Source organism: Protomyctophum parallelum, assembly GCF_964188405.1.
Source record: "Protomyctophum parallelum genome assembly, chromosome: 8".
Taxonomy (NCBI): Eukaryota; Metazoa; Chordata; class Actinopteri; order Myctophiformes; family Myctophidae; genus Protomyctophum; species Protomyctophum parallelum.
Genome location: NC_139703.1, coordinates 27,279,713 through 27,296,948, shown reverse-complemented (window position 1 = coordinate 27,296,948; position 17,236 = coordinate 27,279,713). Strand labels below are relative to the sequence as shown.

The window sequence follows — 17,236 nt, the reverse complement described above, 5'->3', positions numbered from 1 at the left end:
CGACCCTACCCTGAAGCTGGGGTTGTCCGGTGTGAATGCGTCACAGCTGTGGTCGTTCGTAAATAAGGCACACTGAACGCACTCTGTGACGACACCGCCCACCACACTCAACAAACTGGCCACATTCCCGGTGCGCATTTCAGAACGCACCCAACATATACTAAACATATGGATGGCCAGCATATTGTGATAAATATACTTTCACTGTTTCACTCACCAAAATATGTATATTTGGACACGCTCCAATAGGGCTGATCAATGGCCAGCAACAGACAATGATGGACATGGCAGTATGTGAGTAATTAAGTATGCTAAATAAAATAGTTCAGCCATGAGCAAGGTTAACAAATTAAGCTTACATCGTTTCAACAAGGTTTTTACTAAGCTTCAAAGCTCTTGTATATGCATATCTAGTCTGCTGCCAGCAGATCTGTTAGAAGTGTTTGCATTTTCTGGCACGTACGGTTGATGCTCTTAAGCAAAGCAACAATCTACAATGCAAGCTGCCAATATATATATTTTTTTTTTATATATTTTTTTTTTGCGGCTTACGCCTTTTATTTATTTTTGAAGGGACAGACAGTAGGCTGACAGGAAACGGGAGAGAGATGGGGGGATGACATGCAGTAAAGGCCGTGTCGGGCTCGGGAGTCGAACCCGCGGCACACTGCGACTGGATTACCAGTCAGGTGCCCAGACCGTTACGCCACGGCCTGGGCCAGCTGCCAATATTAAGAATCCATAACACTTGATAATAATATCCCCTAGAGGCCTAGAACGAAGTTAATAATTTGTTGCCCTCTAGTGGTCACCAAACAACTTTGCTATTTCATCAACATCAAATACATTAAGTACATTTGTCAGACTAAAGAATATAAGACAAAAATAAATACAAAATAATCAGCAATCATGCACTATGCGCACTATATTGTTTTAAAATACAATTAACTCAACGATAAAATACAACAACTCACAAGCTGCTGTGATTTAGAAGATGGTTTCTTTGCAAAAAAGAAACCATAAAATACCATTTCCCCCAAAGAAAAAATTAAATCACCATTACACCACTGTTGGTAGGCCACTCTTGGGCTATATGGTTGATCACGTTCACCCCAAATACATTACTTCATGCATAATGCTATATTAATGCAGGATCTTTGACACCAGCGTACACTTTCCAATGATGAGCCAAGGCTTCAACTTCACATTATTGGCCCCGGACACAGATGGAGCGCCAACAGCCCATATCAGTATCGAGTCCAATAACTGCGAGTGAACTTGGTGGCGGGTGGAAACACTAAGTGACTTCATCTGGCTCCTCTTCTCATCCCAGATCACATGGCACATAATGATTCCTAATTAATCTAATCGCCAAGGAGCAACAGTGATGTGACACGCACCGCCAGCTCTGGGATGTCAGGAACTGTCTTACACATGCAATACACACACACACACACACACACACACACACACACACACACACACACACACACACACACACACACACACACACACACACACGCACAGTGTGTGTGTGGGCACACACAGCGACAGCATTGCTGTCTTATAGCTGTGAGGCCGCCTTTCTCCGTCACTCTCTTCCATATGCCTACTATTCAGGGAGGGGCTCAAAGAGGACGCGCCACCAGGCTGCACTGTATATATGGGCTCCTTATGCTCCTCATGCCAGCCTCTCTCTCTGCCTGGCAGCCTGTCAGTCAGGCTCTGGGCAGAAGAACCCTCATCTGCTGTCCCGACCCAGACGCTTTTATTCAGGACGACAGGCAGCACGCAGCCCTAGGAGGGCCTCAAGGAGGGGGGGAAGGATGGAGGAAAGGCACGCATGCTAGGTTGTATACCTCTAGCTAGCCTGGGAGATTAGGAGGTCCTCCACTCTCAGATGTTCTTTTACAACACTGTCCTCCTTGCCCTCTCCTTTCCCCGCTCTGCTTTCATATACGGCATGTAGCAAAAGAATCAAAGAAAAAGAGTCAAGGAGCCTCATCTGACGAGTGTTTTTTTTCTGGGAAAGGTTACAGTGCAGTTTATCGTGCACAACGAGAAAACAAAAGAAGACACTATTTAAACTAAAGAAACTAATTAAATCAATTATATCAAGATATCAAGAGTTTGGTGTAGACAGGGTAAAGGTCAGGGTCCTAGTCTTCTTTCGTATGTCATCATCATGTCTAGCTCAGTAGTGTACAGCCACTTAATTAATGTTAACAGGCCTACATTCAACTGTGTTTACTCATCAAAAGTGCCACTGTGAAAAGGTATATTATATAAGCCTTAAGGTATTCTGATTCTGACGCAGTCACTCACAATAATCAGATCGAGAGCTATGCCTTACTGTAGGTCCATAAGTTCAAAAGGCAGTGTAATATTGTGTAATATTTTTTTCTGCTTGCCATAGTTTTTTTGTTTTGCTCATTGGATATAATTGCACTGATATAAACAATTGAAAATGGGCTGTTACAATAAAACACCCCAAGCATTACAGAAAACATGTCAAATCTGGGTTAAATGTTTCAGTACCATTTGAATAGCGCTCATGTTAAGAACATAATGTGTGATTACGGTAAATGGGCAGCGTTTCTATATAATAGTGCCTTTCTCCAAAAGCACTTGCAATGTATTTCACATTCACCTATTCACACACCAATGGCAGAGGAAACCATGCAAGGCACCTGTGTTAATTTCATCAACAAACTATGAAGAAAAATTACGGTCAGCTACCTTTTTTCTGTGACGAAAACAAAATAAAAACTAAGCTATTATGATGACTAAAACTAAGACTGAAAATATTGTCAATTTCGTCAATACAAACTGGACTAACATTTTAAAGAGGGAATAGAGGAGAAGAGATCCAGTAGAACTAAAAGACAAGTCATTATGCTTGGTTGTGTGCATGTGTCGTGCTCCAAAAATAGCAGATCTACAAGCTCACAACTTGTCGCAGAGCGACAAGTTGTTAACAGTTAACTGTTAACTGTTATTAACAGTTTGTAGATTGGTGGGAATAGTGGAAATCATGCATGTGTTGATGAAGGGGGCGTCCCTTTTTTTTGTTGCCAGAACAGGGTGCATTTACAGTGACTGGAAGTGTTAAGAATTAAGAGCTTGTGAAATAAGTTCATGCCTGGCTGCAGTAATGTGATTCAAACAGGAGAGGGCAGCAGATCCTTGGCAAAGTTGCACGACTCACTTTCTCCCTTCATAACTGTTTTTAACACCAAATCTAACCTGAAGGACATCAATCACAGAAGCCTGCAACTATAAATGAACATATTTTCTATAGTTTGTTTTAACAATATTGCTAGATACTATGACCTACGACATGGTATTTCTTGAGCAATTAGGTTCTAAGTCTGAATTTCTTATTACACAGGTACCTATGGGCTATTGGGAAAAACGTATGGAAGAGATGGAAGAAGCGTTTCTTTGTGCTTGTTCAGGTAAGTGATGTAAATGTGTTGACACTGAATATGTATCATTACAAAAAAAAAGCAAACATGAGACAATTTACATTCGATAGGCTAAACATACAACAAGTTTAAGAAAGTGCCTTGTTTGTGTGAATGTGTATAATAATTAAACATCCTATAGCTATACAGGAAATTGGAGGCACTTTTAGAATTAGCTTTAGTCTACTGTCGCCTAGGGCCGGTTGCCTTATATGAGTGCATCATTCACAGCCACATTGATTTTTTTTTTATCCCACGATTTTGTAATCCATTTTTCACCCCTGTGTCAATCATCTATTGTGATCCTGGGCTCTACACACCCTCCGCCAACCTGGGGAGAGCAACGGACTTAAATCATGCTTCCTTCATGCTTGAGTGTCCAAGTTGCTCCACATTGACTTTAATAACGGCAACATAAAATGCCATATTACTCCACTAAACTGGGCAGCTATCCAATGTCATGCACATTCTCCCATCAACTGGTGGGGTTTTACGGCTAATATTTCCACCACACACACATAATATTGTGCGTGTGAGGAGCGAGGCAGAGATGTGCAACCAAGCTGTCAGAGGAATGATGGAGAGCCCAAGCAGGCTTTTTCTCAGGAGGACGGGGATATAGCGGCCATTTCCTGGTGGCTGTGCGTCGGGGAAGTGTATGAGGGCGGCTGGCTGTCGCTTATGTGTTGGACAGGATATGTCTCAGAGCTACAAGTTGACAGTCGATTGACAAAGCCGAGTGAACACTAGCTGGCTTAGCACTCGCAGCTACAGGAATGCCTGAGCGCCGCCAACTTCAAGCCTCACACTCGCTCCCAGCTATACATATAGCAAGTGACAAATACCGGTCAATAGTGCGTGCGTGTGTGTTAGGGGGTGGCTTGAGTGCAGGTCTGTTTGTGTGTGTGTGTGTGTGTGTGTGTGTGTGTGTGTGTGTGTGTGTGTGTGTGTGTGTGTGTGTGTGTGTGCGTTTGCGTTTGCGTTTGCGCACGTGCGTGCCTGTGCATTTGTAATATTTGTTGTGTATGCGTATGCTTGTTAGATTGTTAGAACCGCATGCTTGCTATTCACCATTATGAATGAACGATACATTCTGATTATTGTTGCATGTTATAATTTCTTTTCTAAGTTAATCTTATTTACCATGCATGTCTGTGTGTAATTTCTCTACATCCTTTTTCCTTTCTTTCTTTCTTTTCTTTCCCTTTTCACTTTTTGTTTTGCTTATATCAAGTCTCGTGTAAGTATCGACTATACTGTATACAACATCTGTCTCCATCATATCACACTTTCACCTAACTGCACTTGAGATCAACACCCATTACATCAAACCAATTATTCTTAGATTTGCTCCTATTTGTAGACATAAAAGATGTAATCATGTGGATCTTAGGATCCACTTTCGGAATGGCTTGGATTCAATGTGGATCTGATGTCTGACTCAAACGTTTGGCATGGTTTCAAAGTATTAAACATAATGTATGTGGAAAAAGTGAACAAGTGCTGATCACTCTAACTAGCAGTATGCGATACTGTATATTGCTTTTGTTTTGGACACAGACACACAGGCAGACACTCACAGGCGGCTATAGCCTTCTGTAGAGCCACGCCATGAAACATTTAATCAAATAAGAGCAAATATCTTGCTTGAAGTTGTCTTTGGACTCGCCCACACAGCTCAGCTGATCATTTTCAGGCGTGTTGCGCCAGAGCAAGCACATAAAAAACACATCCCCTGAGGATCCCAGACAAACATTTCTCCAGAGCAATAACAGCTGGGGAAAATGGGCATTTCACGGTTTTTTGAATGTCCAACACTTCTCATCCTATATCGGAAACTTGTATTGCATTTCTCACACCCTCCGCTCACACACAGCCTGTGTGTGTGACACACTTGAGCTTTGGACGTCACTTCACGAGGCCACGCCGCCGAAGGCCTGGTCGCCTACTCAGGGAAACAGATTAGGGCAGTGTGACTTGGAGTTGGAACCCAACGCTGGTTTATGAATATAACTCTGACAGGTCAGGAATAATCTGTGTTATTTAAACTCATTCGGCGCCAATTGCGCCTTTTGACGCCTACTGGTCCGAAGTCCCAGGGCGCCGATGTCGCCTTTTCATGCCTTTTTTAATATCAATTGATTAAAAAAAACGACAAAAAATTAATAAAAATGAAATGGAAATTCTGCTGGCTCATGCTGTCTATATGGGGATGCAGTTTTTAGAATCGTAATATCTCGGATTCTTCTTTTTGGAACAAAAACGAGCTTGATTTGCGGCTCATTTCTCTAAGCGATATGATGCTCGGTTACAAGAGTAGGTTTTGGGTGAATTAAATGACAATCGCGGGACATGTTACATAGCGGACTTTCACTTCCTGACTCCTGACTTTCCGGCTAGAAACCACTTTCAAACTAACCACTTTCAACGGCTGGCAAGCTATGAGTTCCTTTTCGCCCACGGCGATAACGCAATGACGGCGGTAAATGCCGTCATTGCCGGTCATTCTCAACGATTTTTCCCCCTTTTTTTGATGCCATTAGAGCACGGACCCCCATTTGATTTTCTCTCTATCTTTATCTCTGGGACCCCAATCTACACTGTAAAATCCTCAGTGTTTAAACTCTGACGGTCACAGACTGTCACTGTAAGGGTCCATTTGGACCCCTGGTGCTCTCCCGCAGATTGTCACTTCACTTTGTGAATGGCTTTTGTGTTGCCGACATTACACAAATATTTGTTGTATTCAGAAATGTTTTTTATTGGACTTCACCCATATATACGGCATAGGCTATACTGACAGGCATTGTCAATGTCATCGTTACATCTCTTGTTTCTTGCCCTCTCTCTTCTCTCGTCCTCTTACATTCTTCCTCGCCTCCTCCTCCTCCTCCTCCTCCTCCTCCTCCTCCTCCCAGAAGTGCTTGGTGCTGGCCCGGCGTGTCCCCTCTGCTCTGCTGGGTTAGAGAACAGATTGGAAGGCTAAAGCCTGTGTTTATGATGCAAAGTGATGTCTAATCACTGAGCGGTCCGCAGGCAACATCTGTAGAACGACACTAGCCTCGCTTTCTGCCCCCCCTCAGTCCGTCTACTTAACTGTCTATCTGGCTACACGTCTGTCTGTCTATCTATCTATCTATGTATCTGCCTATCTGTCTACCGACTGATCGATCAATCCACCGTGTAGTTCTCAAAAGCCACATGTCACCTTATCTGGCCTCTGTTCTGATTCTGCCAGTATACATACGGTAAACTCCATTTGGTACAAATTTATGTTGGGAGTTGCAAATAAATGAACACTTCAGAGTCCGATGGTCTTCTTCAACATGCCTCTATGATTGGAGGGTGTAATCAATGAGTTCACGACATTCCCCTTACTTCAGCTTCAGCCCACTTCTGTAGTTATTATCGATACACGTTTATATTATACTGTATCATTTTCATACCAAAAAACCTTATCTTACATGAAGCGCCGGTGATGTTGACATGTATGATCCAATGGGCTGCCTACGCACGACGACAACTATGAGTGGAGACTTGGGGCGTGTGTGTGTGTGTGTGTGTGTGTGTGTGTGTGTGTGTGTGCGCGCGTCTGTGTGTTGCTATACTTAAAATAGATTTGGGGAGTTGGGCTTACAATTAGGAAAAGGGTGGGGGGTGGAGTGGGTAGTTAAGACTCTGATGAGCCTGTGTGACGTCCTGGAGGCCAATAGGCCACCCAAGAGTTGTTGGGTTCTGCAGGGGTCCCGCGGGGCCCTCTGTCCCCTAGTCGGCCCCAGGTCTCATCAGCAGACAGACAGACATACAGACAGACATACAGACAGACATACAGACAGACAGACAGACAGACAGACAGACAGACAGACAGACAGACAGACAGACACTCATTTCCCCCAGCTGCTATGTGTGCTCAGCCCCTCCTCCCTCTTTGTTGATTGGTCCTTTCATTCCTATTAGAGCTGACATGAGGGCCTGCGTGCATAAAGACATGGACATGCCGTGTAGTCGCTCATTATTGCTGGTCATGAACACCCATTAACACCACTTTTATCATCACTACTAACTCTCATAGTTTACCCCCCGCCCCCCCCCCCCCCCCCCCCCCCCCCCAATCCAGACACTTCATTCAGCTTATTATAATGTGATTATCATTTACACGCACGCACGCACGCACGCACACACGCACGCACACATGCGTGTACGTACGCTCGCACATGCAATGAGAGGGTAACACAGCTGTCGCATACTCTTTTCTAATGCTGCCTTTTTAAACACACAAGTGCGTGTAGGCTACTACACATACACACAGACACACTCACAGATTATCTTTTATACTATTTTGAAAAACATTTTCAAATTGTTCAACTGGCCGATATACGTCGACACGTTGTGAGTTTGTAGATCGGCGATTTGAAGTATTCAAAAATGTTTTTCAAAATAGTAAAAAAAAAAAGGCAAAGAAGTTTAGGGATAAAATTGGGTTAAGGCACTGACAAAAATAGGGCTCTGAATGTCTTCATTGAGCACACAAAGTAGTACTTAATGTGCATGGCATAGATTTCCTTCCATTGTGTAATTTCCATGCTCATTATGTAGCCTACACATGCATACGGTATGCATATACCTATAATTGTAATCTCACGTTAGAATACGTTTTGTTCCCGTAGTTGGTAGCTTACATACGGTAGATCTTTTAGTTAAAGACTAGCGCTGCATCTATCAATTAGTTTCTTAATGAGATGGCAGGTGTTGGACACTACATTTGAAACGTGTGTGATAAGGCTGTGTGCTTTTCTTCAGGTCAGCCAGTATACCTTCGCCATGTGCAGCTACAGAGAGAAGAAGGCGGAGCCTGTGGAACTCCTCCAATTGGATGGATACACTGTGGACTATACCGACCCTCAGCCAGGTAACACCTGACAGGCACAGCCAATTACTTAACATGCCAACCAGCTAACATTAGTAAGCCTACAGTACATTTTAAACTTTGTAAATGTTTTGTTTATTGTAATTAAAGGTACTGTCATTGATATTTTTTGGGTTAGAAACAAAAAAATTTTTTTGTTAAATTGTTACTTTATATATTCCACTAATCATTGCAATACAATGTTTGTTTGGTAACGGGGTTCTCCTCATCTCTCTAGCTATTTTGTAAGCAGAAAATACACTGTATATTATGTTTAGGTCGTTTAAACATTACAACTAATCATGACAGAGAAGCCCACAATGATCATTTAAATGGTAAATGGTGCATTTATATAGTGCCTTTATCCAAGGCGCTTTTACATAGATTGTGCATTACATTCACCCATTCATTTATCAGCTGCGTTTGCAGTTCCAATTTTGTCAGCTAATTTATTTGTTTATTCACTTCCAATATCACTTGTTTATCTTCTGATTGGATGAAATTGGTCTGAAATATAGCAATGATTACTATCAGAATATAGAGTAATTTCACACTTTTAACAACGAATGTAATGGCTGATAAAAACTCAGCTTCCCATCATGCTGGTGTGCACATGCACAGTGCGAAACTCAACAGCGCCACATGGCTGCTAAAAAAATTCAACTTCCCATCATGCACCTGTGCACAGTGTGAAGGTCAACAGCACCGTGCTTTCAGGCCTGCTCCTGTTAGCGGTATGTACCGTGACACGGCCCTTTCCTTTCCACAACACCACAGGTCTAGATGGCGGTCGGACGTTCTTCAACGCCGTGAAGGAGGGAGACACTGTGATCTTTGCCAGTGACGACGAGCAGGACCGCATCCTCTGGGTCCAGGCCATGTACCGGGCCACCGGCCAGTCCCACAAGCCCATCCCCCCCACCCAGGTCCAGAAGCTCAACTCCAGAGGGGGCACCACAGGGGCCGTGCAGCTCGACGCTCCCATCTCCCAGTTCTGTATGTGTTGTTCCAACTTCTTTTTCCGCATTTTGTCTCGTGTAGCTTTCGGACAGCTTTTGGAAGCTCCAATTGACTTTGAGTCCAACTCACAATACCGACGTGATTTATTCACCCATTTCAGCTGGTTTGTCTCGTTCTCTGGGGAGAATGAATTCATGCAAAATGTTGAAGTATAGGATGACTGGTTGAGTTGCGTTCATTTAATCCCTTCTGACAGACGTCATTATGAATGTGTTAAAAACGGCCCCACAACTCCTTTAGGTTAGTCAAAAAAGAAAGAACGAAAAAAAACAAAAAAAACAAAATGACTCTCTAAACTGAAACTGGAAAAAAATATGCTTTTAATTATCGTAGGTTTTCACTTCTATCTATCTATTTGTCTGTCTACCTGTCTACTTGTCTACCTGTCTGCCTATATGTCTACCTGTCTGTCTATCTGTCTACCTGTCTATATAAGAAAGCATTTATTTTTTCCCATATCTTGCTTTTTCGGCATTCTCTCTTTTGGTTCCTTACCCTGGGGTTACATCGGAGAGTGTGATGCATGTGGAGCCCATCAAATGTTTTTTTTGCTGCTACACAAGGCTGCCGCAAGTCTATATTATTGTTTTTTTTTCTTCTCTGGAAAGCAGCTATTTATTCCTGCTGAGATAATAATAGCATAGCCAGCTGCAGTTAATGGCTGGTAATGTAGCTCATCTTAGTGGCATGTAATGGGGTGATGAATGCAGGCCTCTAGTTAACAATTGAATTGTACAATTGAATTCGCCCCCCTCTCTCACTCCCCCTCACTCTCTCTATATCTCTTTCTCTCCATATCCCTCCCTCTTTGTGTGTCTCTCTCTTTCCACCTGATTTTGCTTATCTGTGCTTCATGTCACCGCGTCGTTGACTCGCTTAAGTGTTGAAGTGTGCAGTGGCTGCTCTGTGTCTTTATGTGTCTCTGTACTTCTTCCTTCTCTGCTTCCTCTTCATCTTCTTCACTCCCCCCACCCCCCACTCTGCTGTCTTGTAGCTGGACTGAAAGGTAGGTGCTTTCCTCCCCCTTCTTTCTCTCTTTCTTTCTTTCTTTCTTTCTTTCTTTCTTTCTTTCTTTCTTTCTTTCTTTCTTTCTTTCTTTCTTTGCTACATTACGTTTGCCTACTAGTTACTACTCTACCCTTAGGGAGTGGCACGCTCCTCCATAGTTTTAGGAAGCATGCTATAACCTGCTCTGGTCTCTCTGTTGGTTCGATTTGGTTCGAACTGGCTTCTGATTGCCGTCACCTGTCCATGGGAGATGTGTCATGTCGTGTGTCACAGCTCACAGGACCGCTCAGCCCCTGCCCTGCTCTGGTCATTTTGGAATAGTTGTACTGCATTTTACCAGTGTGTCTATAATTGGGAGAAACTGTGGATGATTTGACCAAAACACCTGCATGAAGAATTCACAAACAGGCCCACTCATGTTCACGCACGTGCACGCACATGCAAGCACGCACGCACGCACATGCAAGCACGCACGCACGCACGCACGCACGCAAATATACATAGGGGAATGTCTCAAATTAAAAATACTTTTCTATTTGCCAGTGGCAATAGGCAGTGCGAATCCAGCATGTCTGCATTACAGACAAAAGTGAATTTTTTGAACAAGCTGTTTTTGACACAACCACTGGAGTCCCACTGTGTCTCAGCAGCTGGTAATTACCAAGTTAAAAGTGCCGCGCCATGAATAATACAGTGTGATTGCTGCACAATTATTTTGGGAAGCAATCAGACAAAATGTTACCAAATAACTACTTTGCAGTTCACACCTGGATTGGTGCAATGCATAATATAACATGCCAAATAAGACCCCCAAAACCAAATGGGGTACATTGAATTATAGCAAAACAAAAATAAACTGAGCTTTTATTATTTATTATTATTATTATATTTTGCCGAACAATGACAGTTAGTCAGATACTGAGTACGGTGCTCACTGTGCTTACTGTGTCAATATTATTAACGGTCAGTAATTATTAGATGTCAGTAATTTTTTGCAGTGAGTTCGTTCACCACAGAAAAAAAGAAAAAAAAGGTCATAGCTTACCATTTCCATTCGAGAGGGTTTCATGTCCTATTCTTTATTACTTGGTTTTTCGTTGCTTGCTTTAATGGCAAATTATGTTGTCAATTACGCACTTAGAGTAATATGAATGCTAAAGATGAGGTAAGCGTGGTGATGTGACACCACTTCCTGGTCTGTGTCTGTGGCCACCACTCTGACAATAACCTCTGTTAAAGGTTATTCTACTGTGGTGTTCCACTCTGATGCCACAGTCAGTCACACATCATGGTGTATAGCACTGGCGCAACACTTGTTCACCACCACTTCTATCTCCTGCTGTCTTTCTTCACTTCGAAACATCCATGCTGCTCTTGTCGTGTACATATAAGCAGTGGTTCCCCAAAACTTTTCATGTCAAGGACCCCCAAATTCTAGACCCCCCTTTTGAAGAGATATGCCAGGGACCCCATAAGAGAAGATGTAGCAGTGATCCTCAAACCGTTTAATTTCAAGGACCCCCAGTTTGTCATGAATATTAGTCTACAGACCCCCATTTAATAGCATTTATCTCTGGGACCCGAATTTATATTATAAAGTTAATTTAACTCTGAGAGTGTACAAATGGAACCAAATGGACCCATTTGATTCCTTTTGTACACTCTCGGAGTTACAGACCCATAAGGATCCATTTGGTTCCAAATTATCATTTAGCTGCATGAGGACCCCCTGGAACTCCCTCAAGGACCCCTGGGGTTCCCCGGACCCCACTTTGGGAACCACTGACATGCAGTAACTATCGTCGTTCACTATAGTCATAAGAATGTCACGCACATCCATTTTAGCGCTGTGTGTCCAACAAAGTTATACTAGATCAAAAGGAGAAAGCCTGCAACAGCTTGCTGCTCCACAAGCTTTGAGGTCCCCTATACGCACGTGTGCGTGACAACTAGACAACACGTGGCGAGTGTTTCACATCAAAACTATACTTAAGTGGATCAGGGCCCACTTAAATCTCACCACCCATCTGTCCACTTAACATCATAATCGGTAATCACCCCATGGTCAATTTGGTCATTTACCAATTCCAATTATCCAATATTGGCCCTCATTCATAGTGGAGGGTGTATATCTCTATATGCCTCCCTTTTCAGTATAAGAGGCTGTGGATATCCCCCCCCGTCTACGGAGAAGTACACTTGGCTATAACACACCTTGTAACTCTTATTTTGAAAGGCGCTTCATAGATAAAATGTACCGTATCTCAAATTAGACACTTAAAGTCTGTTGTGCTTACTATAAGCACACATTAAATATGTAATAATATGATTTGTTAATGCATACATTGTGTTACCTGTGTGTGTGTGTGTGTGTGTGTGTGTGTGTGTGTGTGTGTGTGTGCGCGTGCGTGCGTGCGTGCGTGCGTGCGTGCATGCATGCGTGTCCGCTATGTGTGGACAGCTGTGGTTGTTGCAGCTGTGCTGGCGCTGTACAAAGTGTACATGTTTGATGGCCAGTCCGTCGGAAGAAAAAGGCACAAAAAAAAACAAACCAACAACAAGCCGCATGCTAAATAGCCCCAAATGCTTTTTGACCACCAGCGCCGCCCGCTGCCCTCCTCTGACTCCCCTCTCTCCTCCCGCTCGCCGCTATAGCTGGGTTTGGATCTATAAAGGAGTAGCAGCCGTCAATCATTGTCAGGAAGGAACTCTCCTTCCACGGCCCAGCTCCAGACAGACAGGGGTGACTAATGTCACTGCAAGTTACTGTCCAAGCCTCATGCCTCCACTCCCCTCTCACTCAAATCAAATGGACCTGACAGGCCACCATGCAGCCACACAGACCAAAGGGGTCACCTTATGGATTTTTGGGCGGTGACTTGGACATGGGGGGGGGGGGGGGGGGGGGGGAGACACCGTTGGCGAGAGTCCACTGCTCTTTGTTCCTGTTGACTGACAGCTGGGGTGCCGGTCGGGCCGTCACTCGTTGCTGGTGAAGGGACGTCGGCGGCTGACGAATCCCAGGATTGATTTGCTATAGCGTTCTATAGACTAGATCACTGGTTCCCAAACTATGTTAAAAAAAATCCCTAAAAGCTAAACCTTTCATGGAATAAAAACTAATTCAAAGTTATTTTTCAGTAATTTCACGAAGAAAATCTAAGAAATTCCACGGTTAGGGTTCACAGAGCGGTGCGTCCCACCACGTTGTGAACTCTGCTATTTTCACTAGTTTGGGTCCAGGGGTGAAATCAAGTTTCTCTTTTGGGTCACAGGCTAAAAGGTTTGGGGACTAGATCTTTCATCATGCCAGATTAAGCTTACTTTGACTATCTGTAGACACGTTTTCACTACAGAGCCAGAACTTTTCCCAGCTAAAATAATTAGCATATCTTGCTGGAATGGCAATGGGAGAGACCGTTTTCACATGCCCTCATTGGCAGCAAAAGTTCTGGTATTGCCTGATAAGCCACCGTTTTCATTTGTTTATTTAACGGTATAGTACTTTATACAGTCGCGAGAAGTGACTGTAAGCACACAAGATTTCATTCTCTCTCTCTCTCTCTCAATCATTCAATGTCACGGAGACGCTGGGGTTAACAGGTGGAGTTGTTTTATTTTATTTTTTATAAGGCGACATTAAATCATACATCTGGTTCATACATTCTGGGCATCTGGTTAGGACTGGTTAGACCAGTCATTCCCGAAAAGCTCAGGACATGCAGACCCAAATGATGCTGTACTCTATGCTGTACAGTACTATTATACAAGTAAACGACATATCTAGCATCTATGTACATTAGTCAACAGTATATCTAGCATCTGGATATAAGTAGTCTATAAACAACATAACTATAGCCTCTATACAAAGTGAACAAAGGGCCCCAGCGTCCTGCTCGCTCATTCTAGCTGTTGTTTGAAAGAATTTCTCCAGACCTCCATTCGGCATTTATAGCGATACCACGCAAGAGTACAACCAGAGAGACAAAAACTAGCACCCTGTTGTCAGGATTAGGCCTGTTTGCCTTATAACTCTGCCTGCTAACTGGGAAAGCAAGAGAGACGTTGTTGTAAAATTTTATTCAAAGCCTCAAATTATGGGGACAAAGAAGATTAGCCAGAGTGCCCCCCCCACAGCAGGGCCCCGTCCCAGGCTTGCAATGGGACGTTCTGGGCGGTGATTAATTAGGGCCACTGTGGGGGTCCCGCGGCCACAGGCTCTTTGGTGGGACGGAGTGTGTTGTAGAGTAGGATACCTCTGTCGGAAAGGAGAATGAAGGGATGGTGTTATGGGTTTAGGTGTCGTGTGGCTGTATAGATTTGCTTGGGTGTAGTGTGTGTGGTATAAGGACATTATGGGCTGTAGTAGGAAATGTTATATTTCTAAATCAGCAATGGTGGAAATGGTACTCAAATGTTTTAATTAAGTAAAAGTATCAATACTGCAACATAGAAATACTCCGTTAACAAGTAAAAGTATTGGCATCACAATGTACTAAAGTACTAAAAGTAAAAGTAGCCTACTCATTATGCAGAATGTCTCATTACATGATTTCAAATGTATAAAAAATCTTTTTCAAATGGGCGACATGTAAAAAGGTCTGAAGTGGTTACTGTATGTTTTGAAATAATAGCCTACTTAACTGTAACCCAAATCTATAAAGTAAATAATAACTAAAGTTTTCAAATAATTGTAGTGGAGTAGAAGCACAATATTTCCCTCAGAGATGTAGTGGAGTAGAAGTAAAATATATTGGAAAATTGGCATTACTCGAGTAAAGTACAAATACAAAGTACTGTACAAAATTGTACTTTATTTACTTACGTAAATGTATACTTACAGTAGTTACAAATTCCACCACTGTAGATCAGTCAGATCAAGCCCTTGTCGTAAGCCTTTTTTGCACCAGTGTGGTCCAGTGCTGACTTTTCCTTTAGGCGAGGTTCTGCATGAACAGAATGTCAACATGACTCACGTCTACCTGAGCCCTCACATGTGAGAACTAACCAGTGGTACTAACCTTTAGACCTCCACTCACCTCCTGAGAGCTGCCTGTGAGACCCCCCCCCCCCCCCCATACCCTCTCGTACCTCCATGCCCCGAGAGGACCTGTTCAATCAAAACTGACAACTCTAATTAAAAGGTTTATACCCGAGCAATACCGTCAGCAGGAAAAAGCTTTTATACAGCCCCGCTCAACTCTTAAAGGGCCACTTCACCCCTTTTCCAATATTTCATTGTCATGAAAATGTGGTCTCACTTCCTTCCTGGACTACAAGTCACGCCTCCACGCAGCCTCCCCTCCTCTCCACAAGGAGGGGCAGTGCACCAAAGCATTATGGTCATTGTAGGAATTCCCGTGATCCAGTCAAACACACAGACTTCATAATTTTTCTGGCCATAGGGTGCACATTTCAAATTGTGCTACTGTTTACCGGTATTTACTACAAATACTATTAACATTGAGTGGCTGCAGTTTCTTCCAGAGGTGAAATGTCCCTTTAAGTCCTGTTGATCAATCCTAAGGGTCCTTTGGGACTGGATGCATATTTTGGGGCAAAAAAACCCGCAAAGTCAGATGAGATGACGAATGTTTTGATTGAATATTATTTCCCTAATGCGTTAAATATGGATTTCATTCTTCGGAATGCTTCTGACTGTCATTCTCTCTCTCTGTGTGTGTGTGTGTGTGTGTGTGTGTGTGTGTGTGTGTGTGTGTGTGTGTGTGTGTGTGTGTGTGTGTGTGTGTGTGTGTGTGTGTGTGTGTGTGTGTGTGTGTGTGTGTGTGTGTGTGTGTGTGTGTGTGCGCGTGTGCGTTGGACTGCTCCGGGGGTCCCAGATGCTGACCGGGCTCAGAAGCATGGCATGGACGAGTTCATTTCGGCGAACCCCTGTAACTTTGACCACTGCTCTCTATTTGAGCTGGTGCAGCGCCTCACTTTGGACCATAGGCTGAATGACTCCTACTCCTGTCTGGTGAGGAGACCCTGAAAAATGTTTCAATAGACCACTGTTTCCCAAACACTGGGTCAGGACCCATTTGTGGGTCGCGGACACGGTTTTACGGTTTTTATTTTTAATTATTATTTCAAAACATTTTCAAAAAAACATTCCCTTTTTGGGGAATGTTGCAAAGACTTTGGAGTAAATTCATGAAGAAATGAAACAAAAATCTAAGAAATTCCATAAATCAGAAAACAAATGTTTAGGCCCAGGCGGTGGCGTAACCGTCTGGGCACCCGACTGGTAATCCAGTCGCAGTGTGCCGCGGGTTCGACTCCCGAGCCCGACACGGCCTTTACTGCATGTCTTCCCCCATCTCTCTCCCGTTTCCTGTCAGCCTACTGTCTGTCCCTTCAAAAAACCAATAAAAGGCGTAAGCCGAAAAAAAAAATCTTAAAAAAAAGAAGAAAACAAATGTTTAAGAAGTAGTGAAAATACCCGATTTTCACTATAGTTTGGGTCACGAGATAAAAAGTTGGTCAACCGCACAACCACGTAATAGACCTAATGTACCGCTCACCGTGTGCTTTTCAGGGCTGGTTCAGTCCCGGTCAGGTGTTTGTCATGGACGAGTACTGTGCTCGCAACGGGGTGAGAGGCTGCCACAGACACCTGTGCTACCTCAGCGACCTCCTGGAGCGAGCGGAGAACGGCGCCATGATCGACCCCACTCTGCTGCACTACAGCTTCGCCTTCTGTGCCTCACACGTACACGGGAACAGGTAAAGGCAGGCCGCCGCTGTGATGGAAAATGTACTCAAATGTTTTTGCTTAATTAAACGTATCGGTACTGCAATGTTGATGTACTCTGTTAACACGTACAAGTCCTGT

The 17,236-nt window shown here is 43.5% G+C and overlaps 1 protein-coding gene across 6 annotated transcripts in view; it reads left to right on the top strand.

Moving 5' to 3' along the window:
* The window catches only part of cadpsa (Ca2+-dependent activator protein for secretion a), a gene marked incomplete at its 5' end in the record, with an annotated part of 137,839 nt that overhangs the window by 65,552 nt on the left and 55,051 nt on the right, over positions 1–17,236 (top strand). For 5 of the 6 annotated variants that reach the window (XM_083771338.1, XM_083771337.1, XM_083771334.1 and 2 more), the window contains 5 exons: positions 3,392–3,458; positions 8,268–8,376; positions 9,151–9,369; positions 16,242–16,378; positions 16,940–17,127. In XM_083771338.1, coding sequence (XP_083627464.1) covers positions 3,392–3,458; positions 8,268–8,376; positions 9,151–9,369; positions 16,242–16,378; positions 16,940–17,127 — 720 coding nt within the window. The remainder of the gene's footprint in view (positions 1–3,391; positions 3,459–8,267; positions 8,377–9,150; positions 9,370–16,241; positions 16,379–16,939; positions 17,128–17,236) is intronic. The other variant, XM_083771339.1, reaches the window with a different exon arrangement.